The 26287-nt window shown below is 32.3% G+C and overlaps 1 protein-coding gene across 5 annotated transcripts in view; it reads right to left on the bottom strand.

Moving 5' to 3' along the window:
- LOC117102301 (ras-specific guanine nucleotide-releasing factor RalGPS1-like) overlaps positions 1-26287 on the bottom strand; it is a 43203-nt gene that overhangs the window by 10485 nt on the left and 6431 nt on the right. For 2 of the 5 annotated variants that reach the window (XM_033242570.1, XM_033242576.1), the window contains exons 3-21: positions 23680-23778; positions 20043-20152; positions 14704-14808; positions 13554-13604; positions 12720-12803; positions 11798-11887; positions 10270-10362; positions 9552-9675; positions 9333-9415; positions 8127-8266; positions 6159-6226; positions 5747-5840; positions 4564-4590; positions 4016-4158; positions 3015-3143; positions 2587-2633; positions 2310-2402; positions 1241-1343; positions 923-1014 (exon numbers count right to left, since the gene is read on the bottom strand). In XM_033242570.1, coding sequence (XP_033098461.1) covers positions 923-1014; positions 1241-1343; positions 2310-2402; positions 2587-2633; positions 3015-3143; positions 4016-4158; positions 4564-4590; positions 5747-5840; positions 6159-6226; positions 8127-8266; positions 9333-9415; positions 9552-9675; positions 10270-10362; positions 11798-11887; positions 12720-12803; positions 13554-13604; positions 14704-14808; positions 20043-20152; positions 23680-23767 — 1764 coding nt within the window. In that variant the 5' untranslated portion in view covers positions 23768-23778. Of the gene's footprint in view, positions 1-922; positions 1015-1240; positions 1344-2309; positions 2403-2586; positions 2634-3014; positions 3144-4015; positions 4159-4563; positions 4591-5746; positions 5841-6158; positions 6227-8126; positions 8267-9332; positions 9416-9551; positions 9676-10269; positions 10363-11797; positions 11888-12719; positions 12804-13553; positions 13605-14703; positions 14809-15045; positions 15300-20042; positions 20153-23679; positions 23779-26287 lie in introns of those variants that run through there. The other 3 variants (XM_033242580.1, XM_033242585.1, XM_033242593.1) reach the window with 3 other exon arrangements.

Below are 26287 nucleotides of genomic sequence, written 5' to 3'. Positions count from 1 at the left end.
CTTCAGTATTAATCGCCAGAGAACATCGTCACACTTCTAGTGTTTACAAAGGTTTCGCGGAGTAACATATCCCAAACATTGCAAGTTGCCCCGAATGATGTAATATCCCAGCATTCTGATTGGTTTATTGCTTGATCTGGGCCGTTTACATCGTATGAGTCAATACTGATAATACGATCGTTTGAAATTTCGGTACATAGTCTATTTTATGAACAAATACGTTAAGGAAACGTTCACAATTACGAGGAGGTACAGGTAAGAGTAGCACTCAATAAAATAGTAAAAAATCGTGCAATCCGATGTTTTTATACCAGTCTCCTTCGCTTTGACGGTGATTGCTTATTTACCAAGAATAAGATGAGCGCACATCAACACGGTTTTAGTGTACGACGTCACACTTTAACAGTCTAGGTCATGCTGATTGGTTGATACAGTACATGTAAAATGAATGATAGCATGTTTTGCGTACTGCCTGACTGAAAATAATAAGCTGTACAAGTTGTAAATAATTGGGATTTGGAGGGAAACCACCTTCCTGCCGCTTACAAAATCTACTCGCGCTATCAAATGACCTTGTCGCACTGAGCGCGACAAAGTTGAATTCCTTGTCACACCTTAAAAAATCAGGTCGCAAATGCGACCAAATAACCCTTAATTTCAAGCCCTGCTGTGCATGAGGCTATGTGTATGGTTGTGTATATGCCAATGTGCGTAAGCTCTAAATTTTGTCACATGTAAAGCTGTGTGTGATGCATGAGCATGTGTGTCACCGTCCAAGTAGCTATGTGTGTTGCCATGTGACTAAGTATCTGGCTGTGTATTTGGCCATGTGAGTGGGGCTGTAAATTACCATGTGTGTTGTTGCTTTTGACCATGAATGTGACCAAGTAAGTCGCAATGCATGTTGTCAATCACTGCTTACCTGTTGCCGACTCTTCTTTGTAGCATCTGCTAGCTTCCTAACCCATTGGCAAGTATTTGAGTAACTTGTTGCCTTGAATTTGTAAGAATTACCTAATAGTATTGAACACAACAGAACATAAATAACAACACGAATAAAAGAAATAATAATGTTAACTGTTGTATATTGTGCTCTCCACTGCACATCTTGAATGGCATCACAATATTACCTTTATCAACCATATACAGTGTGAATACTTAATATTATATATGTAAAATAAAAAAGCAAGGAACGTATGGTGTTTTGAAGAACAAACAATAAACATAGCATAAAATTCACCTGTTATAGAGTCAGCTAACAGAAATACATTGTGGCCCTTAGACTCTGGGACAATCACCATCCAATCAACAATAGATGTCATCTTACTAGGCTTGGAACGAAACTAAATAGTAAAACACAAATAAGAATCACTTAGACAAAACATAATCTGTATAGAAATACTACTGTATATAAATATCATACAACAAAATTATAGAAGAATTGAATAATTAGGAAAGAGTAAGAACTAGTAAAAAAATATTAATATATAAACAAATATTTTTCATTTATGATAATGATAATAATTGATAAAAAAATTTAATTCATGCTCAGTCGGAAACTCTTATCATGATGATAATGATAGTAATATCACTAACAACAAAAACAAAAGTTATTAATTATTTAGAGTATACGTATATAATACACATGGAAAATTGGTCAATAAAGCCCCAAAAAAAAGAATGCACTTCCATTTTATGTACAGTAAAACGTGCAGCGTGGTCTACCATGCTAGAGCCTAGCTGAATTTACCTTCGATAAAAACCAAATTATTTTAATCACTGGCATTCTTCAACTTAACAAAATATTATTTTAACTCTTATTCAAACACCTGGATGTTTTATGGCCCTTTCTATCGTGTTCTTTCTAGTTGTTAGATAGCTGAATTGTGTTGTTTACATGCATTTCGCGATCATATCTAGCATTCACGATGTCAATAAGTTGCTGAGCCCAACACTCTCATTCGTCATCGTAAACATGTGCGCTCAATCTGACGACACTTGCCTTGGTAGTTTGTTGTTCTGGTTAGGTTTATTACATTAATATAGTGATTATTATACCAGAAATAGAAGAAAAGATCGAACTATTAATAAATAAATACAACAAACTTTATTTTATTTAAAAAAATATACATTATCACTTTATAAAACATGTGCAATCGGACTTTTTTTACGGTAATAATTTGTCGATGATGACAGCATCAGGGGCAAAGACCATTCATAAAATTGACTATTCGTAAAACGGATTTTTACTGTATTGCCATAAAATATAAAAAAAATATTCAATGCTTAATTAAATAGCAACTACTTACATTTGTTCTGTCTGGACCAGAGAATGTTTTGGCAGCATAAAATATCAGATTGGTTCCCCATAGACCCACCCAAAACCTAGTCCAGGATGATACCTATACAACATAATAAACAACATTATTATTGCGGAATCTTAATACAGAAAAAAATTATGGTTTATTAGAAGCTCACATCTTGGCAATGGGTATGTATTACACAAAACTGTTTATTCCATGCAGTGAACAATAATGTAATTTAAAAACTTAGTTGAAGTAATTGATTATTTCTCAAAATACTTACAGACACTTTTCGACCATTCTTCATTACAGATTTCTTTTTTAGAGGACCTATGGAAAAATGAGTTTTAACAAAATATAATTATTTAAGAAAAAAAAAAAATTAGAAATCATAACATCATGTCACAATGGTATTGTTAATCTGATATACAGTGTCATTGTGCTGAATTACGAGCATTATCAGTGAGTTTCATAGCTTTTCCATGCAGAGGTGTTCAGTAATTACATCTTCCACAATTGTACTTATTTAAACAAGAATTTTTATGCACATTTGGAGTTTTTTTGAGAATTCTAAGCAGAGCTTCTCTATCTAATGTTTGAATTCATTGGCAGGCATTATCAATCTACTTGTCTTGACATGAAGACCTGCATTCTGAAAATGATTTTAAACTGGACTAATGAGAGAACCAACCACCATTATGTTTTTCTCACCTTGTACAGTGAATGATGACGTTGGAATCTCGGGTATATTTTGCACTAAGTCTTCCAGACTTTCTGATATACCGTCATTCAACCAAACATCTTGATCATCACTTACCTCAGAGTCCTCACTACTTCCGCCTGGATAGAATGGTGGAAGAGCGAAACAATAAGGTAATTAAAAAAATAATAAACAGTATAAATTAAATACTTTGATGGAGCGTATGGCGCAGCATGTAAGGTGTTGGACTTCTGATTGTGAGATCGGGAGTTCAAGACCGACGCTCGTCGCATTTCTTGTGTCCTTGTGCAAGGCACTTTACATATGTCTGCTTCTCTCTCTACCTAGGACCTAGGAGTATAAATAGGTACCTGGTAGAATGGTATTGTGCTGAATGTATGAGTCGTTTGCATTCAAGCAACAATGACCAGGGATACTCCCCGGGGAGCAGAGAATGTTGCACAATGTGCGGATCTGCAAATTGCGGATTGTGAAAGGCGCTATATAAATTATGGTCCAGGTTCTATAAAAAAACAAAAAAAAAAAACAATAAAAATAGAATGAAAGATTAACGAATGGATAAAGAAAAAATATTGATAATTGATTTAACACCTGGAATGGTTAAAGAGAGGGGGGGTAATTTCATACATTCTCATCCAACAATGACTTTAATTAGAGGATGAAAGAGATGCTTTATAAACCAAAATTGTCTTTATGAGGTTTACAGAGTGGAGTTGGTTTGGAAACGGAGGGTGAATCAGGGGTTTAGCAAGAAATAGGAAATAGGTCGCCCAAAATATGCTTTAGTTTAGTGCAACATTTGATAGATTCGAAGAATATAAAGAAGTTCCTAAAGTAGACCAGGCCCAACTAGGCTAGGCCGGGCTGACTAGGCCAAGCCGTCCAAGCCGTCACGGTAAAAGTGGCCGTCCTAAATAATTTTTGGCCGTCCACAAGACGGCCAGACTGCTCGCTGGCTAAGCCGTTGGTGTGAATGCAGTTTCAGCCTTACCTATTGACATTCCATTCATGGATCCTTCCACAGAACTGCATGTTGAAACAGATGGCTTAGCATGTGGATTATCCTCAAGGATGCTATCATCTAATAGATGCCTTGAACCATTCCCAAGTGTTCCAAAGCCACCTGGCGGAATACTGAAATGAAAACATACAAACTTTAGACTTCCTAATACTGTTCACCAGTGACATGTGATTAGTAACTGACTGCTGTACTTCAAATTAACTCAATGCAGGCTTTATTAAACACAATATTTTGTTAGTCTGTTCAGACCATCAAATCTGGTTGTTTGGCACTCAATTTTCTAACTAACTTTTGCTTGGGAAGTGCAGTTGTTTATGCTTATAAAAACATTTCTGTTATTAACTTATCAATATCAATATTTCAACAGATAACTAACTAATTTGAGGAAAAAATTTACTTAAAAATAAATCAACATCAATTAAACAAAAACAACAGGCATCAGTGCAAGTGTAATGCATTCAATATTGAACGGAAATAAAGAGACGAGGAATGAGGAGGCAGTGAAGAATAAGGCTCACCTGAGTTCGGTACCCGTGGAAAGAAAACTGAAACACAATTCAAAGGACAAGAAAATTGAGCAAGCAAAATCATGATCATGCAAAAACAGCAAACACGTTCATAGAGTATTAGATTAGTAAAGATCTGTCAAATGTTATTTGACATCAACATGTGAGTCTGACATGCCTATAATATGGTCATGATAACATCAAATTATGACCACATATAGCTGCATCATGAATATATATGAACATACAACAGTTTTTTGTAAATGAGAATTTGATAATCTTGACAGAGCTTAACTAATTCAAGAGAAACACAAGATTCAAACATAATTCAACATTCAATGCTGTGAAAAATTGACAATGCATGCCACTTAAAAACGAAACATGGGGTAAGGCATACAGGGCAGTGTACGGGGGGGGGGGGGGGGGGGGGGGGGGGGGGAGGGAGACAGATGTAGGAAGGCAGTGTCAGAGAAAAGGGGAGTGTCAAAGGAATGGTAAAATGTGGAGTGTGTAAGGGGAGTACATATAAAGAGAATTGGAATGAAAGAGTGTGAAGTGTGTAAGACAAAGGGGCTGGGAAGAAGCAGTCCCATACTACAGTACGTGAAAATGCTGGCATTGGGAATATCAATTCCAACCAGGAATAGATGATGTCATTTGGAATCTACACTTGCTTCAGTTTTATTTTTTATTTTCGAACACAAGTACCAACTTGAGAATTGTGCAAATATCCAATTTCTTCATACCAACATAGGTGCCAAATGTTGCTACTGAAAGCATCAGCAATTGCTTTTTATTTTAAATAATGATGCACTTTGTATTTTAAATGTTTTATTTTTATATTATTGTATTATTGTACTGTGTATTTTATGTTAATTTTATGTGCATTATCATCACAAGAAACAAATTTAGTGTAACATTAAACAATGGTAGATTGCAGTAAAGAAAATTAAGTATATTTTTGTTAGACAAACTTTTCACTATTCAATTATTTTCAATTGAATATAGTTATTGATAAAATTACATACACTGTAACCTCTTTTCATTTTCATTTATACTTAAAGTATTTTACAATAAAAGATCTAGTCAAAATAGATATCCAAAACTGCTATGAATGACAAACCCACACATAATGTGAAAAGCATAGCAAAAACAAAAACAAACGAAAACTGAAACAATTAAAAGCATTACTCACTAGGCCCCTAAGCTTCTCGACTTCCGATGACCAGGGACAAATTTGGAGGTTGCTGTTGGTGTCCCTGGAGCCACCATCTTACTAGATACTTTTTCTAAAATACAGGAACAGAATTAAGTACTACAATATTATAAATATATGTAAAATTCAGATAGAAAATTGAAATGCATATGATTAAATATGTTTACATAAATCTATAAATGATAAAAATTTTATGGTAGACATATAAATTATTATCCTATCTTACAAAAATGACAGTAAATGAAATCTGACTCTAAATCTTTAGGCAACAAGAGGTTAAAATTATGGAATCATTATTGCACTATCATCCAAGTTTGTTGTATATGTCAAAATTAACTGTGATTTTGATCATGAATGACAGCGAAGCGCAACATTATTGAATGAAACTTACCATTAATATCCAAGTCTTCCTTTGATTTTGTAATCAACTGCACTGTGGGTTCTAGTTGCAATGATAATCTAAAAATGAAAACAAAGCTGAGCAGTTAACCGAGAGGTACTGTATTGTTCCTGCTTCTTTTGCTGAAGACCCTGGTTCAAACCCGGCCAGCGTCAGGTTTTAATTTGAAACACAAACAAAACAACAAAACTCACAATGAGAGTCAGTAGGGCAAAGGACTACATTCCCCCCTCCCCCACTTTTTATGTATCTGTTATACATGTTGCAGTTAATTTGTCTGGCTCTGCACTATGAATGCTGTGGGTTCCAAGGTGCCCAACCCAAGATTCCGATTCCAAGTTTGAATAAGAACAAATAGAATAGAAGAATTATTATTATTAAGATGTAAAGATAGTTTTAAAGGCTTTTAATTCACAAAATAGAGATTTATATACAGCACTGGCCCAGGATTTATAAATCTCAGCTAAGATGTTCCTAAGCAAATATCTTAAGCTGACTTATCAAACCATCTTAGCAAAATCTTAGCTTGCGTACAATCAACTTTTTAATTTTAAGCAATTTTTTAAGCAATATTGATAAATCTGACTTAAGCAAAAAAATGGACTTGAAACAAATGTAAGCTGATTTCTTGTTTGATAAATTCAGACCCCGCAGGTGGCCCACAGGGCAAATTTGGCACGCGATGCAAATTATTTTGACCCACAAGAAAAAATTAAATTATAAAAAAAATATATTTAAAGAAACTAAAATTAATAATCATGCAGATGAATATTCTTTCAATTAAGTGATGGCCAAAACACAACACTGGGCCAATGTGAGTTAGGGATGATCTAGATCTAGAGTTAAATTCGTTACCAATCAATCAACAAATGGCAAAAGATTGGTAGTTAGCTAAATATGACAGCAAATTAAAAATAAAAACTTTATCAGAGACTTGTTCTTATTAAGAGTAGACCTGAGATTTTACAGTCAAAATGTTTTTAGGCTTTAAAGCCATGGTATTTGGAGGATAAACGATAGGTGAAATCACATAAAAAATACAGATTGTCTGCCAAACTATTAAGTTGAACAATCTTTGTATGGCCGATAAAAAAAAAATACTGTGTTTTTGTCACGATTATTCCTGTAACTTCATGTTAGGTTTACAAATACTCCTACAGGATTACTATTACCAGGGAGTTGTTCATGTATGAACGACATACGAGCAGGTAACCATATTTGGTGAGGCAGAAGAAGCAAGGTCAATGTAATAGAAGAAAAATATCAAGTTTTACTCCGATTGGGTAAAAAAAGCCCAATTCAGGAAATGACACTTTGCCCACAATTATACTTGCACAAAGAAAAGAATACATGACACGTTCTATTACCAGACACCGACAACAATAAATGTCCAGCAACCCTGAAAAATATTTTTGGAATGAAAATATACTTTATTTTTTTAAATTTCTAATCATAAGCCTGCTTATTATTAGGCCTATGCAAATATTCGAGGGCTGCTTTGAATGTGGCACTTTACAACTTATCACGCCAAGTACTTAAACCGTCAGTTCCCAACAAACTCTAATTTTGCGAGAATTAAAATTTAGTGGTGGGGAGCTTAGCCTGTGGAGCCCCTTCAGAGGTTCTGGGACATCCCTCCTACCCTGCCGTCAGGCACATATTGGCGCCTGATAGTCGTGGCTTGCCAGTTGTCTTCAGTTGAACTCAAACTAGGACTTGATTTAGTTTGTGAATACAAATTGAAGTTGAAGCTGCAATTTGCACTAAATGAAGTTTTAGTTCGAAGTTCGACTAAAGTTTGTTTTAAGAATATGGGCGTAATTCCCTGAATTAACACACATTTTACAGTTGCTATGATTATTTTAGATGTCACATTAAGGAATATATCAAGAGTATAAAAATAGTAAAAATAGAACATAAATATTTTCCTATGAAATAGGGATAAAATTGTCTACTCACTTATAATTGTCTTCCTCCACAAACTTTTGTAGTTCTTCTATATACCTAACAGATTTCAAATAATTTTGCACATGAGGCAAAAGCTCAAGGTCATACTGTGATTGCTGGTATTCCGCTATTGTTCGCAGAACATTATTCATCTGAAAAAGGTAAGAAAAAATACAACATTACTTTGCCATCAGTGGGGTCTACGACGGAGGGGGGGGGGGGGGGGGGGGGGGGGGGGGGGGGCGCTCTCTTGCACCTTCTTCTAGATGCGCCACTATTTTCCACCTAAACAATTTAATTGTTATGAAGAGAATTGGAATTGATTTCACTTAAATATAGGTAGAGCTAAACATGGGTAGTATATGAATGAGAAAAGATATAAATCTGGAGTGAAAAATGAGTAAAATATAGGATAGAAATAAAGTAAAAAAACTGGGGAAAAGGGTGGAAAAAAGGCAGTTATACCCCTTACCCCACTTACCCCCCCACTTTTTTTAAATATTCAAAAATCTGTATCTCAATAACCGTTCCCAACTTTTTTGTCAAATAAACTGTTTGTGTCTTAGAACAACATATCAACAATTTGTTTTCCTCCGGAGCCTGACTTTAAGCTCTACACCCTTTCAATTGTTATACCAAGCACTGTAAAGTATAAAAGCTACATTTACTAGAACTGACGTTTAGTTTCATCAGCATTTATGATATGTAAGATAGTGCTCAACTCTAGAGACTGAAATTTAATCCTTGTTGTGACAGAGCCCACAAGGCAGTGAAAGATCATATTCATATTTTCAGACAAAATATTCTGTAAATTATGAAACTGATACAAATGGAAATGTTTAATAGATGTTATTAGCAGCCAATTTAAGGGTCTATGTAAATACTATAGGAAGGGCTGTGTATTTCTCTGTTAATTGGTCACAAGGAAGTTATTTTCTTATATACAGTACTAGTTTCAATTAAAAGGTATTAACTTTGTATGAATACAGAAACTTACAAGCAATTAAAATATTGCACTTTAATTAATTTAATACAAACATCACATTTTTAACAATGAATTAGTAATTTTATATAGTTTAAGCAAATGAATTTTAATTCCTGTTATATATTTGTTAAGCTCTGCTTACACTATGAATTGCCATATATAGGCATGATGATGTCATATCATCCCCATATATGGGCAAAGCACACATATTTTTCACATAAAACTTAGTATACCTTTGTAGACCTCATCTCACTGTCCAGTCCTCCTGTACTAGGATGTGCTACATCAATATAAATAAGATCCTGTAAATACATTCCTGGGAGAAGAAAAACAAAGTTCATAAACAATATAAATATTCATTACTTTGAACTAAATATTTATGATTACATAAATAAGATCATGTAGTTTACATTCTTTGGAGAAGAAAAACAAACTTTATTGCAAAAGTTTACCTAAATATGGTACACAGGGTAGGCGTATGTTGTTAAGGTGTTCCCTTAATTTCTGTCTGTTGTCTTCCTCCGATACTAGTTCTGCTAGCTTCTCATATGTTGAACGCTCTTTCTTGTGTAAAAGCTGTAAATAAAATGTAACTTTTAGTTTATGTATTAGTGATTAAATTTCCTTCGGTTTCCTGCACCCAGGGATTAGCTATGTTTGGAAGGTTATTTTGTAATAATGAATAAGATAAATGATTAGTTAATAATAATTAGTATTTTTACAGCACTATTCAATCTATATATCTATATAATAATATTAACAGCCAAATGAGATTTGAACATTTTATATATCTCCGATTATAATCTGTCAACCATGTTTAAAGGAGATTAACCCTTCCCACTATACCAGTGAATAAGCTTGCTAAGGGTCCTCTTGAATTTCATTCAACTTTGACCACTAGATTTAAACAATAAAAATAAGGACAAAATATCATTCCTGATGATGACATAATTAATGTCGAAATATTTAATCCCGACACGATGGTGTGCATTTCGATACTTGGAGTATGTATTATACTATCATATCATATATGTCGAAGCTTGCGGTACACCACATAGGTAGTTCTGAAATGAACTGTTGTAGTTGAGAAAGTCTTGACGTTTCGATTGAGTTGCTTCAATCGTCTTCAGGAGAATAATATCTGCAGAAACTCTATCATATCATACTTACATTCCATGTTTTCGTTAACCTATATACAGATGCACTATGTAGAGCCGATATAATGGCTAATAGTGAATGAAAATTATTCAAATCACTTAATTTCTGTAAAGATAAAAACAACAATTATTAGCAACATGGTATTTTAATGTTGACATATTAAATGAGGCATGCCATCCCAAAACCAACGTTAGTGTCACTATGTCAAACTGAGTATATTACCATAAGAATTGTGCAGTATTGTATACTTTAATACAGAAAAGCCATAATACTCTTACTCATATAAACTTGGGCAATACTGTAGTAAGTCAATTCAAGTAAATGACTCATCATTTTAAGGCTTATAATGTGGAGAATAAGAATATATAAAATTCAATTTTCATTTTTTATGGTCACTGATGCTCAGGGGCGGATCCAGGATTTAAAAGAGGGGGGTTCAAAATGGTTCCAAAACACCCCAAAAAGAAAGGGGATCCGGGGATCCTCCCCCGGAAATATTTTGATTCCTAGATGGCCGAAATGAGCTTTCCCGACTTCTGAGAAGTCTTTTAATGACTTTTAAGATCTTCAAAATTCAAGGTTTTCCCCCTCCTGAAAAAAGGTCAGGTAATTTTATCTCATTCTTTAGGCCCATCATATAGGAAAAGAATCAGACAGGCAATATAATATTATATTCCAACAACATTGAGTAGTTAGATAGCCTATGTAGTCTTTCTTCAATGGATCAATGAACCAATAGGCCTGAAGAATGAACTTTCATACATAAATTATTACGACGGCGAACCAAAAACAGTGTGTATAATTTATTTAATTGAAAACTAGTTGGGCTAAGCCTAGTTTGTCTGATCTTCCAACCTACAGTATGATTAGGTACTGTAAGTTTGCATGCCTTTTGTAAGCCAGGACCCAGTTGTATTTTGTTACATTTCTTCACAGAGGGGGGTTCGTCTCAACCCCTTGAACCCCCCCCCACCCCCGGATCCGCCACAGGATGCTGGTCTTGGAATGGCAAGCCTCAAATCTTAAAAATTATGTTTAAAATAACTGTTTTACTGTACTCGTTGTGTTATGTCCATCTTACACCTGTCTGAATATAATACATTTGTTATTATATTTTTAGTTATTTTGTTTGACTATAATATGATCTCCACTTCATTTGTAACATCATCCATATCTCCATTTTAAATTTATGTTAAAAGTCTTTTCTCACAGTTATCTTTTAAACACAATTAACAATAAAAATCTTTATTCCCTTACATCTTAATTTACAATATATAAATATGCCATTGTTGTCCTCATCGTTGCCCAGCACTGCCACCATCCCTGTCATAATCATTAGCATTACTATCGTCACTATATTCCTTTTTTACGGATCTAAATCAATTTTTGATGCCAAGTTCCTGTGCGTGGCTAACATGTTTTAATAATTATAAGTAGCAGCAATCACTGCTGCTGATGAAATAAACAGACCTAATGAACAGAACATGAACTAGAAAAGAAAAAAAATAGAGTTTGAAAATTAATTTACATTAATTATTACCTTTGCAATCTTTATAAAATGCCCCAAAATTTCTGCTCTAATCTTAACCGTCTGACCACTCAGGATCTCTTTTACTACCCAGAAACTTACCTATAAAACACAATTGTAGAAAATGAATATAAAGGAAAACATATGCAGTTTAAATCCAATTTTCATCTAGATACAACATTGAACACCACAAATTATAGACATATTATTATTATTATTATTGTTATTATTATTATAATTATAATACTGTCTTGGTAAAATCTTTAAACCACTAACATATCCCAACACTCATTCTCCCCAACCGAACAAAAAAAAAAAAATAATGATAAACTGTGAATTACCAGCCAAAACACCAGTTAACACAATGGATATAAAAATTAGTATCATGAATATTTTAAATGAAGAGAAAACATTTATTTTTCTAATTTTTATTTTATAAAAAGTAATTAAATAATTAACAAAAAATAATATTAATAAATGGATAATACTTTTGACAGCTGAAAAGGACTATCCCTAACCCTAAGTTATCCTATTCTCCATTCTGCTGCCATCTAAAATCAAAATTCAACTCCGGTAGTTATGGTAAATACAAATAATAAGTAGAGCAGTTACTCCATAGAGTACATATCTCCGCCCTGTGTCTGAATACCGAACAATACGCAGTTACGGGCGATTTTATTATTTTTTTTTATGCTCAAGGGTCAAAAACTAAATTTGTGACCTTCACTATGTCCTTCGACCTTTCCATCCAAAAAATTAATCACCTCTTTCTTAGATTATTATGTACCATTGCACTAAATTTTATGATCCATTCATAAGTTTTTGTGTAATCTTGCTAACAGAAAGACACAGATAGATAGGGGTGAATACATAACCTTCTTAGGCAAGAATAAATATAATATCAAAACATGTCAGATATGTTGGAAAGACTTACATGATTAAAGCGTCTTGTAAACGCAACAACATTTGGACACACATTGTTCTTGTCTTTTCCTGACCAAGCACAACTACTAAGCTCCTATAAAAACAGGCAGACACTTCATCAATAAAAATAACAAATAATTTATATAATAATAAAATAAGCCTCTTTATTAGGCTTAGTTTATGTGGAGCATCATGGGTGGCCACTTATCTGACAAGACAGTGATTAAAATCACTATTGGTTATCCTTAGCTATGTGACTAAAGATATAAAATAAAATAATTATATTCAGCTATTTTCTAATATTGTGAAGTCTAGATAAACCTGAATATTTAATTTAATTAATGGATATCTGGTTAATCCTGAATATTTGAATTAACTATCCCCACATTGCTTTACAGTTAATAAACCTGTACCAATTTGTTGGAGGGATATCAATTATACAAATTAATATACAGTACATTTGTATAACAAAGTAAAAATGAAAGGAATATAAAGTTTTGTTTTCCATTTGTAATATTCTCTGTGGTGACGATTCTCATACTCAATTAAAATAATATACAATCATAATAAAAATCTTAATACTTACTTTAATTTAATTAATGGATATCTGGTTAATCCTGAATATTTGAATTAACTATCCCCACATTGCTTTACAGTTAATAAACCTGTACCAATTTGATGGAGGGATATCAATTATACAAATTAATATACAGTACATTTGTATAACAAAGTAAAAATGAAAGGAATATAAAGTTTTGTTTTCCATTTGTAATATTCTCTGTGGTGACGATTCTCATACTCAATTAAAATAATATACAATCATAATAAAAATCTTAATACTTACTTCCGCTGTAATACTTTTAAATACTGGCAAATCCATTAGTGTTATTTGACTCTGTAAAATACATTAAAAGTAAAAAATGACAACAAAGGGAAAATGTCAGCACATACTGTAGCAATTAAAACATAGCAATAATATTTCTGAAAAATACATTAAAAAAAAAAAGTATAAATAATCAGCATAGGAACAGCTGGCTAATAAATTAATGCATACAGTATTTGTATTTTTAAAAAATGAGAATATTCAAAAATAGGAATATAAAGGAATATAGTAATTGACTCAGTGTTATATTTATTGTTCTGAAATTGATTAATAACATTGAGTTTATTCACTGTTGATGTTGATGCTGCCTAACAAGTTTGGATTTATGACCAAAACACAGAGATGTTTTTCTAATTTTGTTGAAGATAATTAGCGATACCATAACACAATCTATCATCAAAGGCTTGTTAGTGATGATAGTGCATCACTGTCTGGTTTTAAAGTGGCTGTTCCATTAGACCTGTCATTATAAATTCTGAGCCCATACTTTATCATTTTATACTCTGTACAGTAAATATCCTGAACTTTCTATCCTTGACTGGTTGTAGAGCAATAGCGCACATGTTACATGTCAATCCCATTATTTTTTAGTAATTGTACTGTATATATGCACAATTGATAGTCGTCAGGTTTTGAGTGTCACTTTAACTTCACTTTTACTATGTTGACAACATCAGGATAGGTGTTGCATACATTACTCTCAGCTTAGCTATGATTTTCTATGTACAGGTACAGTACTACCAAATTTCCAATGTAAATTTAATAGATTATGATTTATTGTTGCTAATATTAATATAAAGCAAAATAGTCAGGACAAAAAAAAAACATCTATTTCTTTAGTTACTTCCTGATTAATGTCAGCTCTACTTAGATTTGTTATACTAACAAGAGAAGGAAGGACTAGGACATTAAAGAATTACCTATCAACCAACCAATTTGCTTCTCTAATAAGATGAGGACGTTTTTAGTTTTTGGTGTCTTAACCCTACTTGGTGCAGATTCATTATATGAAATAAGAAACAAAATACAATACTTTTATTGACAATTGACTTAACATGTTGGATCATCTGATGTTTTAGTAATACTGTAAAACCAGAAATGTTATACTTACTGCAAAATGATCTGGCACCACCCTGAGCATGTCGAAGACTACAGCATCATATGTTTTTAGACGAGGTAGAGTCCAGCGGGTGTCTGCCTTATCCTGACCATTTAGCTAAAAAATATTTTTAAAAATACATACCCTGAAAATTTAACTATATACTGTAAATTAAATCTATACTACGGAGTTGGTAGTCATGATAAAACCAAATCTTAGGTTATATTGTATGTCTTTAAACTATTTATAAATGTTTAACTGTATTACATTGCATCAAAATTTTTAAAAGGCAGTACAATCTAGCATGAAATTGTTTCTGACATTAGAATGCAAAGAACTCTGACTTCAACTCACCTGGAAAAAACAACCATATAAGGAAAATCAATATGAATAGTACAATTACCAAACTCAAACTGTTTACAGTAGTTGAATAAAACTAACAGAATATTAAACATTAATGCTACACCAAGTTATGCTTGATTCTAAGATCTGTATATATTGTGGTCAGTTTACATAAGTCCGGTTTCCCGTCCTATCTGAGCGCATCCTTCGCAGGAAGAGTTGAATCTTCTGACAAAATGAGAGCCTATGAATCATCAAGGGCTTTCAGTGCACATTATAGTCATTCAATTACACTCCAAAATTTGAATAGACAATACCTTTACCTCCAAAGTACTTCTACCAAGATCACATATAATCAATATGCTAATTAACTCAATCTAGTTCAACCATATTATTGGGCTTGAGCGATTCCTAGGCCCCACGGCACACATTTGTCATCCTACTGAACTATTTCATACTGCAAAAACACATCTGGGTTCTCTCGACAGACACAAACGAGTAATTAAAGTGGGTTAACAAAATAATATGCTGTACTTTCTTCCCTCTAGTACAGTACTGTACACCAAGCCCATTGCTTAAACTAGAACTGATACTACATGTGTTGAAATATAAATTTCTACCTAAAATGAAGTATTTTGTATGGTTTACTGATATGGAATTGAAAAGGATCTTAAAGTATTCTTAAAAAAAAAAAAAAAAAAAAAAAAAAAAACAATTGCAAGAAAAATGTTTTTTTGTTTTTTTTATATATATAATACAGTATATATTTTTACTAATAAATTTAAATCTACAGTATATTATTGTTTATTTAATAGGAATGATTGTTGCCTACTGTACTTATGTAACCAAATTTGAATTTAGCTACCAGTATAGAACTATTTTAATGTTTTCTAAGGTATTTTTAAGAAGGGTTTTTGTTGATCAGTATACTGTAGTGTAGTAAATATGTATGCCTCTGTTCTCTGTTTTGGCTAAACATTTTTCTTTTTAATTTTCAATAAAAAGCTAATAACATACAATTCAAACACATTGGCCATAAATTGTTGGACCCAAACCTCCCTCCCATCCCCACCCCAAAAAAAACCCCTTTGGGTGTAGTACTGTACATTGTACAATGTCAAGTTTCTATAGGCTCAAGAATGATTATCCTCTGTACCCCACCAGGGGTTTGAATGCGTCCTGATGGCCTCGCTGGCCACATCCAGAAATACTTAGATGCCATTACACTTTTTCCACCCTTATTGCCGTTGTGCCTTTTTTATGAACGTGTGTTGAAAATATGAAGTGAAAAGAACAAAGGGGGCCTGAATCTTGTTCATCTCATACCGGTACTTATACAAAACCTCAGCACAAAAAGGTCTTTTTTTTTCTATTTTCAATCAAGATAATAAAAAAGTAACAATTTTCTTCCCTGGAAAAAATAAAAGCTATTTCAACCTTGAATAAATTAGACTGTTTTTTTCTAATTCCCCCAAGGAAGAAATTGCAAGATTTAGCATACAGTACTAGATACTATTTTTATTACCCACCTCTTCTATATAGTATTGGATTTCATGAGCTGTGACCTTGTAATTCCTTATATTTGGGTCATCAACATATTACAGATTTCAAGTTGTGGAATTTAACACAAGATATTGCTCAACAGAAGTGCCAAATGAAATGCAATGCTTCAAAGCAGCATAATATTGACAAATATTGAACACATTACTCAGACTTCTCAAGTACTATGTACTTTTTGTTAGTTCTTATTCTACATTGCTGTTCTGTATCCCTTTTGTTTATATCCAAGAATATTGGATAATGTTGTTATTAGTTAAGACTCATTTTAAACTTTTTATCTCTGGTAGGCCTTCTGTACTTAATACAGATGATTTTTTTTTTTCCCAACTACTACTAACTATTTTGTATTGTTTTTGTACTTTTTATTTCATTTACTTTGAGAACGCACCAATTATTGTTGAGTGCCACCGTTTCGAAGGTGTATGTTCAAATAAATAAATAAAATAAATAAATAAATATGGAAATTCCATAGTTAGGCATAGTTTTTACGGTAATTTTGCCGTATTATAGATAACGGAAACAGACAAAATACTACGGAAATTTATCATAGGCCTAGACCCTTAAAATATGTCTGAAATCCAGAACAAATGACTTTTTCATTAGGATCATTGGTTACATTATCCCTAGACAACTCATACTTAAGGGATCACAAATAATTTATCATGAAAACTAAGGAAAAGTGGATCGTAAATCATCATTCTGTCCATTTGTTTGATTCCACATCGAATTACAGACAACCGGGCCCAGGCTGATTGGGCCAATTTTCGGACCCCATCTGAAAGAATGCAAAACTATGCCTGATCTTCCTGAAAAGTGACCGATTAATCTTCATCCTGTCCAGTTTATTTGAAATTCCACAGCTGTACTGCAATTTTGAGCAACCCATATCTTGCACTCAAGGCAAATTATTGGAGTGCTACGAAGACTTTTTATTTACTATTGAAATTTGAAGACATAGTTACACGGAAATACATTTTACGAACTTGAGAAGTGTGCATTACTTGACATGGCCATTTTCAAATTTATAATACTGTAGTTTGAAATATGTCCTCCAAAACAAAAATCTGACAGTGACAGTATTGTACAATCCAGAAAATAACCACAGACAAAACACTGCATAATGTACAACAGTACCACAGATGAGGTTTTAAATTATAATAATGATAATTACATAATTATTAATAAAAGTTACACAGGATTAACAGTAAAGTTACAATAGGTCATGTTGGCATGGAACAGTGTATGGATTTCTATTTGAAATTTAACTATAATATAGACCAAATTAAAATGAAAAATAAACCTTATTGAAACAGGGTAATTAGATAATGTTATTACAGTACATGCTTAACATGTACCGTAGGCCTACTACAGACTTCATAGGACTACATAAAGAGTACTATTATAGACCCTACAGTACTGTACAGTACATTATATTTTTAACTGTCCGTAGTTATATGGAAATATGGCTAAATCATTGACATAAGATAAGGAGAAAAGTACTACGGATAGATCACCCATGACCTAATCCTCCTACATACTATCCAGAGATTATTTCAAAATTCTTTAAATTTACAAGATGGCTATACTGTAGATAGGGGCTACAGTACTATGCAGTACTATAACTTGTAATACTCAGAGCAAAAACCAAGTGACAATTTTTAATATTGAATCATCTTATTTTTAATGCTAATTCTCTGTTCTTAAATTTAGAATGACTTAAATGGAAATATGTTTGCCATTTATGTAATTACACTAAATAGTCAGTCAGTAAATAAATTAATTGTGTAGTTCTCTCTTTAAATTGATAGCTTTTGTGATTGTTGCATAAACTGCAATGTTTTTACTATATGTGAGGGCTCATGATCATCAGCAACTGCTGTTTTGGTTACCCTATGTAAATAAAGTTGAATAAAGTAAATAAACAAAATGATTTTAAAATTAAAGAAATGAACTTACACTACTGTACAGTACATACAAGCTTTTCTACAGAAACAAAAGTATGTTTGGGCCATGTAAAATAAAAATGTCTACAGTCAGCATGAGCATGTAAAAAAACAAAACAAAAAAGGAAAAACAAAAAAGAACTTCCTATGCCTATAAAGGCCCCGTTTAAATTAACATAAACAAACAATAAAGTACCAAGTCATCATGCAGGCCTGCTCTTGATAGATTCTCGGCTATCTCATGCTAGTAAGGTCATTTTAGGTCAAATTGTTGTCATATAGTACACCTCATCATGATAGTACAGATAGTACAGTACTGTACTGTATTTTTTGTGGGGAGTCAGGTAGGAATTACTTAAAAAAGCAAACAGCCATATTGCACATTATCTGATTACTGGGATGATTTACCACCATTAGCTTTATTTTTCTGAATACTACTGTAGATGATTTACCACCATTAGCTTTCTGAACCTCTAGATTAAACTAAGATTCAACTGTGGCATTGAGGTGTATGTAAAACTTCACTGGAATTGTTTAAATGTCAAACAGAATGCTATACATTTTTTTATTTTAATAACTTGATATTATGTTGAGACTTGTAGAATGTAAATTTCAAATTTTTAAAAAGTCTCCATTTTTAAGAATTATATTGTAAGTGATTTCATCATAGGCCTACTTATATTAAACACTCACTCGTCGTATTGCATTCTCCATGGAATGGTGTCAGACAACGAATGTCAGTACAGTGTGCGTCCAGCTTAAAGTGGTCTAGTATCAGACTAATTAAGTACTACGGAACGTCCGTAGTTAGGCCTACAGTATATTCTACTTAAATTTTGCCTAATTACAAACGTACGGAAATTTATCATACTGTATTATATAGGCCTAAACTAGGCCCATAAATAAATTGGTCTAAATACAGACAAAATTATTTTCCATCAGGATCTTTGGTTACATTGTCCCAAGACAACTCATACTTGTCTGATTACAGAAAATTATTGTGAAAACTAAGAAAAAGTGACCCTAAAATCTTCACCCCGTCTCTTTTGTTTTGAAATTCCACATCGAATTACAGACAATTGGACGATCGATCGGGCCCATTTTCAAAACTCCATACTTATCACTCAAGGCAAATTATTGGGTGGTGCTAAGGAAATTTTTCATTTACTACGGAAATCTAAAGACATAGTTATGGAATTGCATTTTACGAAAATTGAGAAGACTGTAGTACAAAAGGTCGCAAACATAAACAATACTACGTTTAATGTATAAGTTGGTTATAAACTGTATACCACTGTATGCAAAAAATTGGTACTTTTCCTATGGCTGTCATACAGTACCGATTGTACTGTACAACACTCTGCATTGCTCTGTCACATAGTTAGCACTCTAGTTAATAATAATACTGTGTACCTGGGTATAACCATGGAGGATTTAGTTTAGAAAACTAATTCCTCCATGTTATAATATACAGTAGCTGGTATAAGGTGTAAATGTAAAACATACCCCTTTGATGGTCATGTTCTTGAACAGGGGTAGATCAGTGAGATCTCCAGACACCAAGTCCTCTTCAGAGCTGTTCTGTTTCAGGGGTTTATGAGGGTGAGTCATTGCACCTAGACAGAAAAAAAAATAAATAAAATTAATTTGCTATTCAGTATATTCTGGAAAACCTAACAAATTGAAAGAGTGAATTACTCATTAAAATAGGAGATACAGTATAATTAAGGTTAAGGAAATGAAAAAAAAAAAGGTTTTCAATGGGAATACTTTTTACCTTAAAATTCCCAAAATTGATTTATTAGCTAATTTTAATGGACTACTGTATGCAAAAAATATAGAAACAGTACTTATACTGAATAAGTATGTCTTAATTCATGTCTGCTAAATGTAATACCCTGGTAAAACAGTTTCAATTAAAGCTGGAACACAACAGACGTAAACACTTCAAATATCAGAATTATTATTTAAATTTATGGTAAGTTTATTCACTCCACTCAGATATTGTCTTTAGGCTCAGCTAAAAAAAAAACAATGCTTAATTCAGCTTTTACAGTATAACATTGCAAACATTATACTATACCTTTAAAATAAATTTTACCATTTTTATAGATACAAAAATACAAACTACAAAACTCAGAAATATTCACTGGAACAACCAGCTTCTGACCATACCTGAATGTCAAAGTAAATGTAATATACGATGAAAAAGAAATGATTATTGTATTCATTAGTGTACATTAAAACCATTTCAGACATCTAACTTTAAATCTTTCTTGTAATCAGAGCTATTAAATATTAATGTCTGATGTTTTAATTGAACTGTCAATTAAATCTTGAAATATATGGGTTTGTAATGAAATATGAGACACACCAAACTTTATAATGGGTATTATGCGTATGAGTAAAATTGTCTTTCTATGTACAGTAATATATGATGAGGTTATGGAGACAGAGACACACTTATGTAAATCATTAAAAAAAAAAACAAAAAGAAACATGCAGTTGAAAGGCAATTCATATTGTTTTAGCAAAGAAATTTATAATTTTATGCAATATTTTTTAATGTAGAAAAAAGAGTACTTTAAATGCAGTAGAGTGGATTGGTGATTGAGAAGTAAATAAACGTGAAATGAAACAGAATGCTCAACACTGGGCAATGGTAGTAAGATGTTATTGCCTTCCCACTCTATTAGCAATATTTGAGGAAAATAACTCATGAGTGGACAGATGCTAGGAAATAAGGTGAGCAGATCTGTAAATTTCTGCAAAAATTTCAATGGAAATCAGTCCTCATTTTCAAATGCGCAGATAGATTTTTCAGCATAAATTTTAGTGCAGGGATACAGTCAATTCAACTTGCTAGCCCTATTATTCAGGGTGTACGGTAAAAAAGGCCCCGGAAAAAATGGCCCCGGTAAAAATGGCCCCAAATGACAGGTAGGTAAAAATGGCCCCAATAATAAAATTCTGTATTAAAACTGATTTTTTAAAAATCATTATATGCATTTTTTTAAACTGAAATAATTTAGTTTTTAAAAGGAAACTAGCATTTATTAATACTAAAATAATTTATTTGTGGCCAATTTCAAGGAAGCGGAATCACAATTTTCCAGAAATTCAATCCGGGTATTGGTAAACCCCACAAACAATGAGTTTATATGAACATCAAATTATCATTATCATTTTTTTTTTTTTTCAAAAAAAGAGAGTTCTACAATCATAATTAAAAGGCTTTGGATGGAGTTCGCAGTGTTTTTGGAGGATTGTGGTGTATTTGCAAGTATTTTATCACCAAAAAAAAATCAACATTTTAACCAAAAAATAGGTTCTTGTAAATATTTAATTTTCTTATTGATGTACCAAGTGAGTCAATCACAATTGAATTGTTTGGTTTTCTACAGTGTGTTTTAGGAGGTTTTTGGGATTTAGCAATACTGTACCATTTGATCCTACCATTACTTTATCCTCACAATTACACACCATTTTAATTCTTAGCATAATTGCCATATTTACATAACTATGTATATAATATAGTATCTCAGTTTACATTATTTAGTATAGTATTAGGCACTTAAATTTGCTTGGCGGGGAGTAGAAACCAAGTATGCAATTAAGTAAGTTGCTTAAATAAATGTATTCCTAATTATTCAGTTTACTTTAAAAACAATATTTAATTAACAAATACTTCTTTGAAGTAACTCTAAGCAGAAAATTTGTTGAAGTAAAGTAAGCCTCCCATTTCCCATATATGAACTTGTCATTCAAACACATAATTGATCAACATGCTTTAACTACTGTTTATTTGCACTGTTTATAACATGTAAAATTATTTCATTTGATACTTAACAATAAGTGAATTTTGTGGTTATCTAATAGTTGCATATTTTGGTAGTTGAAGTACTGTATGTATGTCATTCCTCTACTTTGTTAGTGGAATGACGTTTTTAAAACTTATTTCAACTATCAAAAATGTTTAATGGCCGTTGTTTTCTGATAATCTCTCAGTACTTTATTTGCATCTGTTGTGTAACTGTATTTGTTATTGATTCAATTCTTGCTTATTACAATATTTAAATATTTGAAGATTTAAAAAAAATATATCATTTCTATTACTGAATTTTTTCATTGGGGCCATTTTTACCTACTTGTCATTTGGGGCCATTTTTACCGGGGCCATTTTTTCCGGGGCCATTCTTTCCTGGGCCATTCTTACCTACATTCATTATTCAGTGTGGTAGCCTTCTCATCTATGTATTGGTCAAGTTATTATAATCTGATAACAGTGACTGTAAAGTTCTAATGGCTGTGTATACTAAAATCCCATGCATAAAATATTTAATGATGACACTGCCTGTTGGTGTGCTTATGATGAATGAAGTTTTAATCTTTTGTTGTACTCTATGATGTACTCTACAGTAGGCTACTGTATACTGAGAAGAATTCAAAAATCAAAAACAAATCATCCTCTACTGTATTTGTGCTTTTTGATTGTATAATAATTGTACTGTAAGTACAGTAATCATTCTCACAAATTTCAGTCATTTTCAGTCAAAATTTGTGAAACATGTTGAGGTAGGAGAGAGGAGTAAATTTAACAAATCTCAAAAAAAACGAAGGGTATTTTTCTCATTGATCTGCATCCATGTCTGCTGGAATTAACAGCCCTGGTAAAATACCTCTTTTAGGTCAATTTAATCCATCCATCCAAAGATTGTAAGAGTCTAAAGACATAACAACTTCAACTCTGCAGAAAGGGTTTAGTTGGAATGGAACAGCTGCCCAAACTTAATCATAACAGAATGACATCATATTCCTAGCAATAGCAACATATGTTAAAAATTATCAGTCGGTTGCCAGCATAAAAGCCATTAATACTGTAATCCATAAGTTTGTATTGTTTATAAAACATACAGACTGGAAATTCTCAATTACGATATATATATATATATATAAACATTGCCTGACCATTATTGATATTAGGCTGCGGAGACATACATTTGCGCAATACTACAGAAAAATTAAGTAAGTTTTAGTATACAATAGAATGAATATTTTGGTAAAAATGCAGTGAGAAACAGAATGAATGAAATTACCATGTCCATGACAATGGGATGTCAAAAGAACAACAGACGATACTTACTGCTTGATTTAGAAGGACCAAGTCGAAGGAAAGCAAGCAGTTTTCGCACAGCATAACGAGCCGGGTTTATTAGTGGTGACAGAAGCATTATGTCTTCCGCTAATTGGAAAAACCACTTTATGGTTTAATATTATGTCATATATATCTTCTGTGCTGTTTCGAAAGAAAGCACCACGTAATGTACACCACAGGTTTTTTTAAAATCACGTAATTTTTAATGTCACTGATTTAAGCGTCTTCTTCGAAGTAACATTTACTGTATGACATATATTTCAGAATAATTCTGCTTCCATTCCAGTTCATAGCACAGCATACCTTCCACTGTAACATACTAATGGGAAAATCCAACTGATATTTCTTTCAAAAATAATCCCAAAATTCAAATTATTCTTCAATTTTTAATTTTACTCCTGAATTTGCGACGAACATATAAATCCTAACGCAGACTGTATACACTTCCTGGGACAAACAATAATAAGCATGCGCAAACTACACTGTCGATCGACATAAAAAGTCCACAGACTTGTGAGTAATTTCCAATGTCTTCTAATTTTAGTTCAGTGTTATTCACTGAAGATATACAGCGAGGTCCTATGATACATATTTACAGACATCATCTATCGTCATGTAGCTGCCGTTGGGTAATGTCACCAAACTTTGAAAAAGTATTGTCAATAAATAGGCACAAAGCTTTGCCAAGTACAAAGTACAAATGTCACCAACATAGTCTATTCAATGATTGGTGATTCAACAGACCAAAAAAGTCAATAAACAATTCGTTTAGACCTTTGTTATTAAAATATTCAGGATGCTATCTGTTAGAAGACTTAAAGTAATAATTAGTTTATTAGCATGTCAAAGGTCATATTGATTAGTTTTCTTACATATACCAGAATTTATTTAAACACTACAATCTTAAATTATAAGCTTATTATATTGCTACAAAAACAAACAAATATAGGAAAGGTATTATTTATTTAGTCCACAAAGAAAATATGTATGAATGCTAATATTATAAATTACTTTTTGTCTACAAAGTGCAGTAAGCAATTTTAAATACAGAACTAAATTTTTACAAATTCAGTTCAACTGCATTTATCTGTGTGACACTTGTGAAATAGATCTGTTTTTTTTTTTATTGTAAGAAAACTAACTATGGTACATGTGGACCTCGGACAGTAGTGATTTACAAGACTGAATCAGAATATAACCATCAAATCAGTGTTGCATCCCAGTTTCAATCAAGGAATCATTTATTTCTATTACAAAATGGCCTTATTTATCCTACCTCATGGCTTTAAGAAAGAATTACTGGCAGCATATAAATTAAGGTACCGGTACCCGTTCAGACATTCAACACAGCGTTGTAGTAGTGCTTCTCATAACATAGTGTTATTCAATAACAAATTCTTAAAATAGAATACTTAAAATTAAATGCTAAATATGACTACTGTATTAAGCCTACAAAATCATGACTGTTTTGATATACTACAGTTTGTTAAAAATAAAATGATTAAGTATTAATTTCAACTGTTCTTTAATTAAATTGTGTTATGATACAACGAATTTCCCCGCCCTCTGGCTCGAGGATTAAGATGATCACTGTGGTTCAATTAATTAGTGATTGATGGAAGTGCATAAGACTGAAGCACAGTACTGTACAATACATATTCAATTAGGTAATATTATTGGCATGTTGTACATTACAATTAGCCTACTTGAGACTGTAGGGAGATATCAGTTACAAATAAATGGTCATCTTAATGAACTGTAGACGTAATTCATTTTTTACCTTTGATGACAGCCAAACACAGGCCTACTGAAATAACTGGGATACATTGAACATTCTTGGTTGCTGTGGCAAATTATGATATATTGTAGTTGTCCCATCTCTTTAATGATTCCTCACCATTTATTTACCAATTAAATCACATTTTTGGAAATACATTTATTTGTTGAACAAATCCCTTTTGTTTTAGAAGATGTATTTTTATTCTTTTATTTTCATTCTTCACACTGACTAGTTATAAATATATAAAATATAAATAACAATTTCTGTGTTTTTGAATAAATTAATCAGACAATTAATAGCTTCTATTTAAATTACTGAATATAAATTGTAAATAAATTTATAACTGCTTACATCCCAAGAGAAAGTATAGCATGGTCCAATATCTATAAATTACAGGTCTACTGTATGCTGTGGTATTGAAAGGTTCCAAATTTTCCTAGAAGGAACCTCTACAGATTTAACAATCATTTCAACTGCATTGTTGTTACGTTCTATGCAATTTTACTACTACTACTAAATCTTGTCAAAAAAAGACTTTTAACCGATTTATTAATTTAATAAAATTATGTATGTGAAAATTGAACCAGAGCTTGATGGTTACCATTATATTAATGCTAAGAAAAACCACCACCCGGCCCATCCCCAGCCCCTACTATGATGGTTTGGCAAATTCCTTTGATCAGAGAACTGCACCATTCACATCTACTATGAAATTAGGGATAGCCTCATATGACTGAAAACACAGTTAGTAACATAGATCATCAATTTACTTTATTATATCCACTTTATCTTTCTTTGGTAACTAGCCCACAGGGC

Source organism: Anneissia japonica, unplaced genomic scaffold (genome assembly GCF_011630105.1).
Source record: "Anneissia japonica isolate Jap-2015-1 unplaced genomic scaffold, ASM1163010v1 scaffold1005_len2656397_cov198, whole genome shotgun sequence".
Taxonomy (NCBI): Eukaryota; Metazoa; Echinodermata; class Crinoidea; order Comatulida; family Comatulidae; genus Anneissia; species Anneissia japonica.
This window is presented reverse-complemented; position numbering and strand designations above follow the sequence as displayed.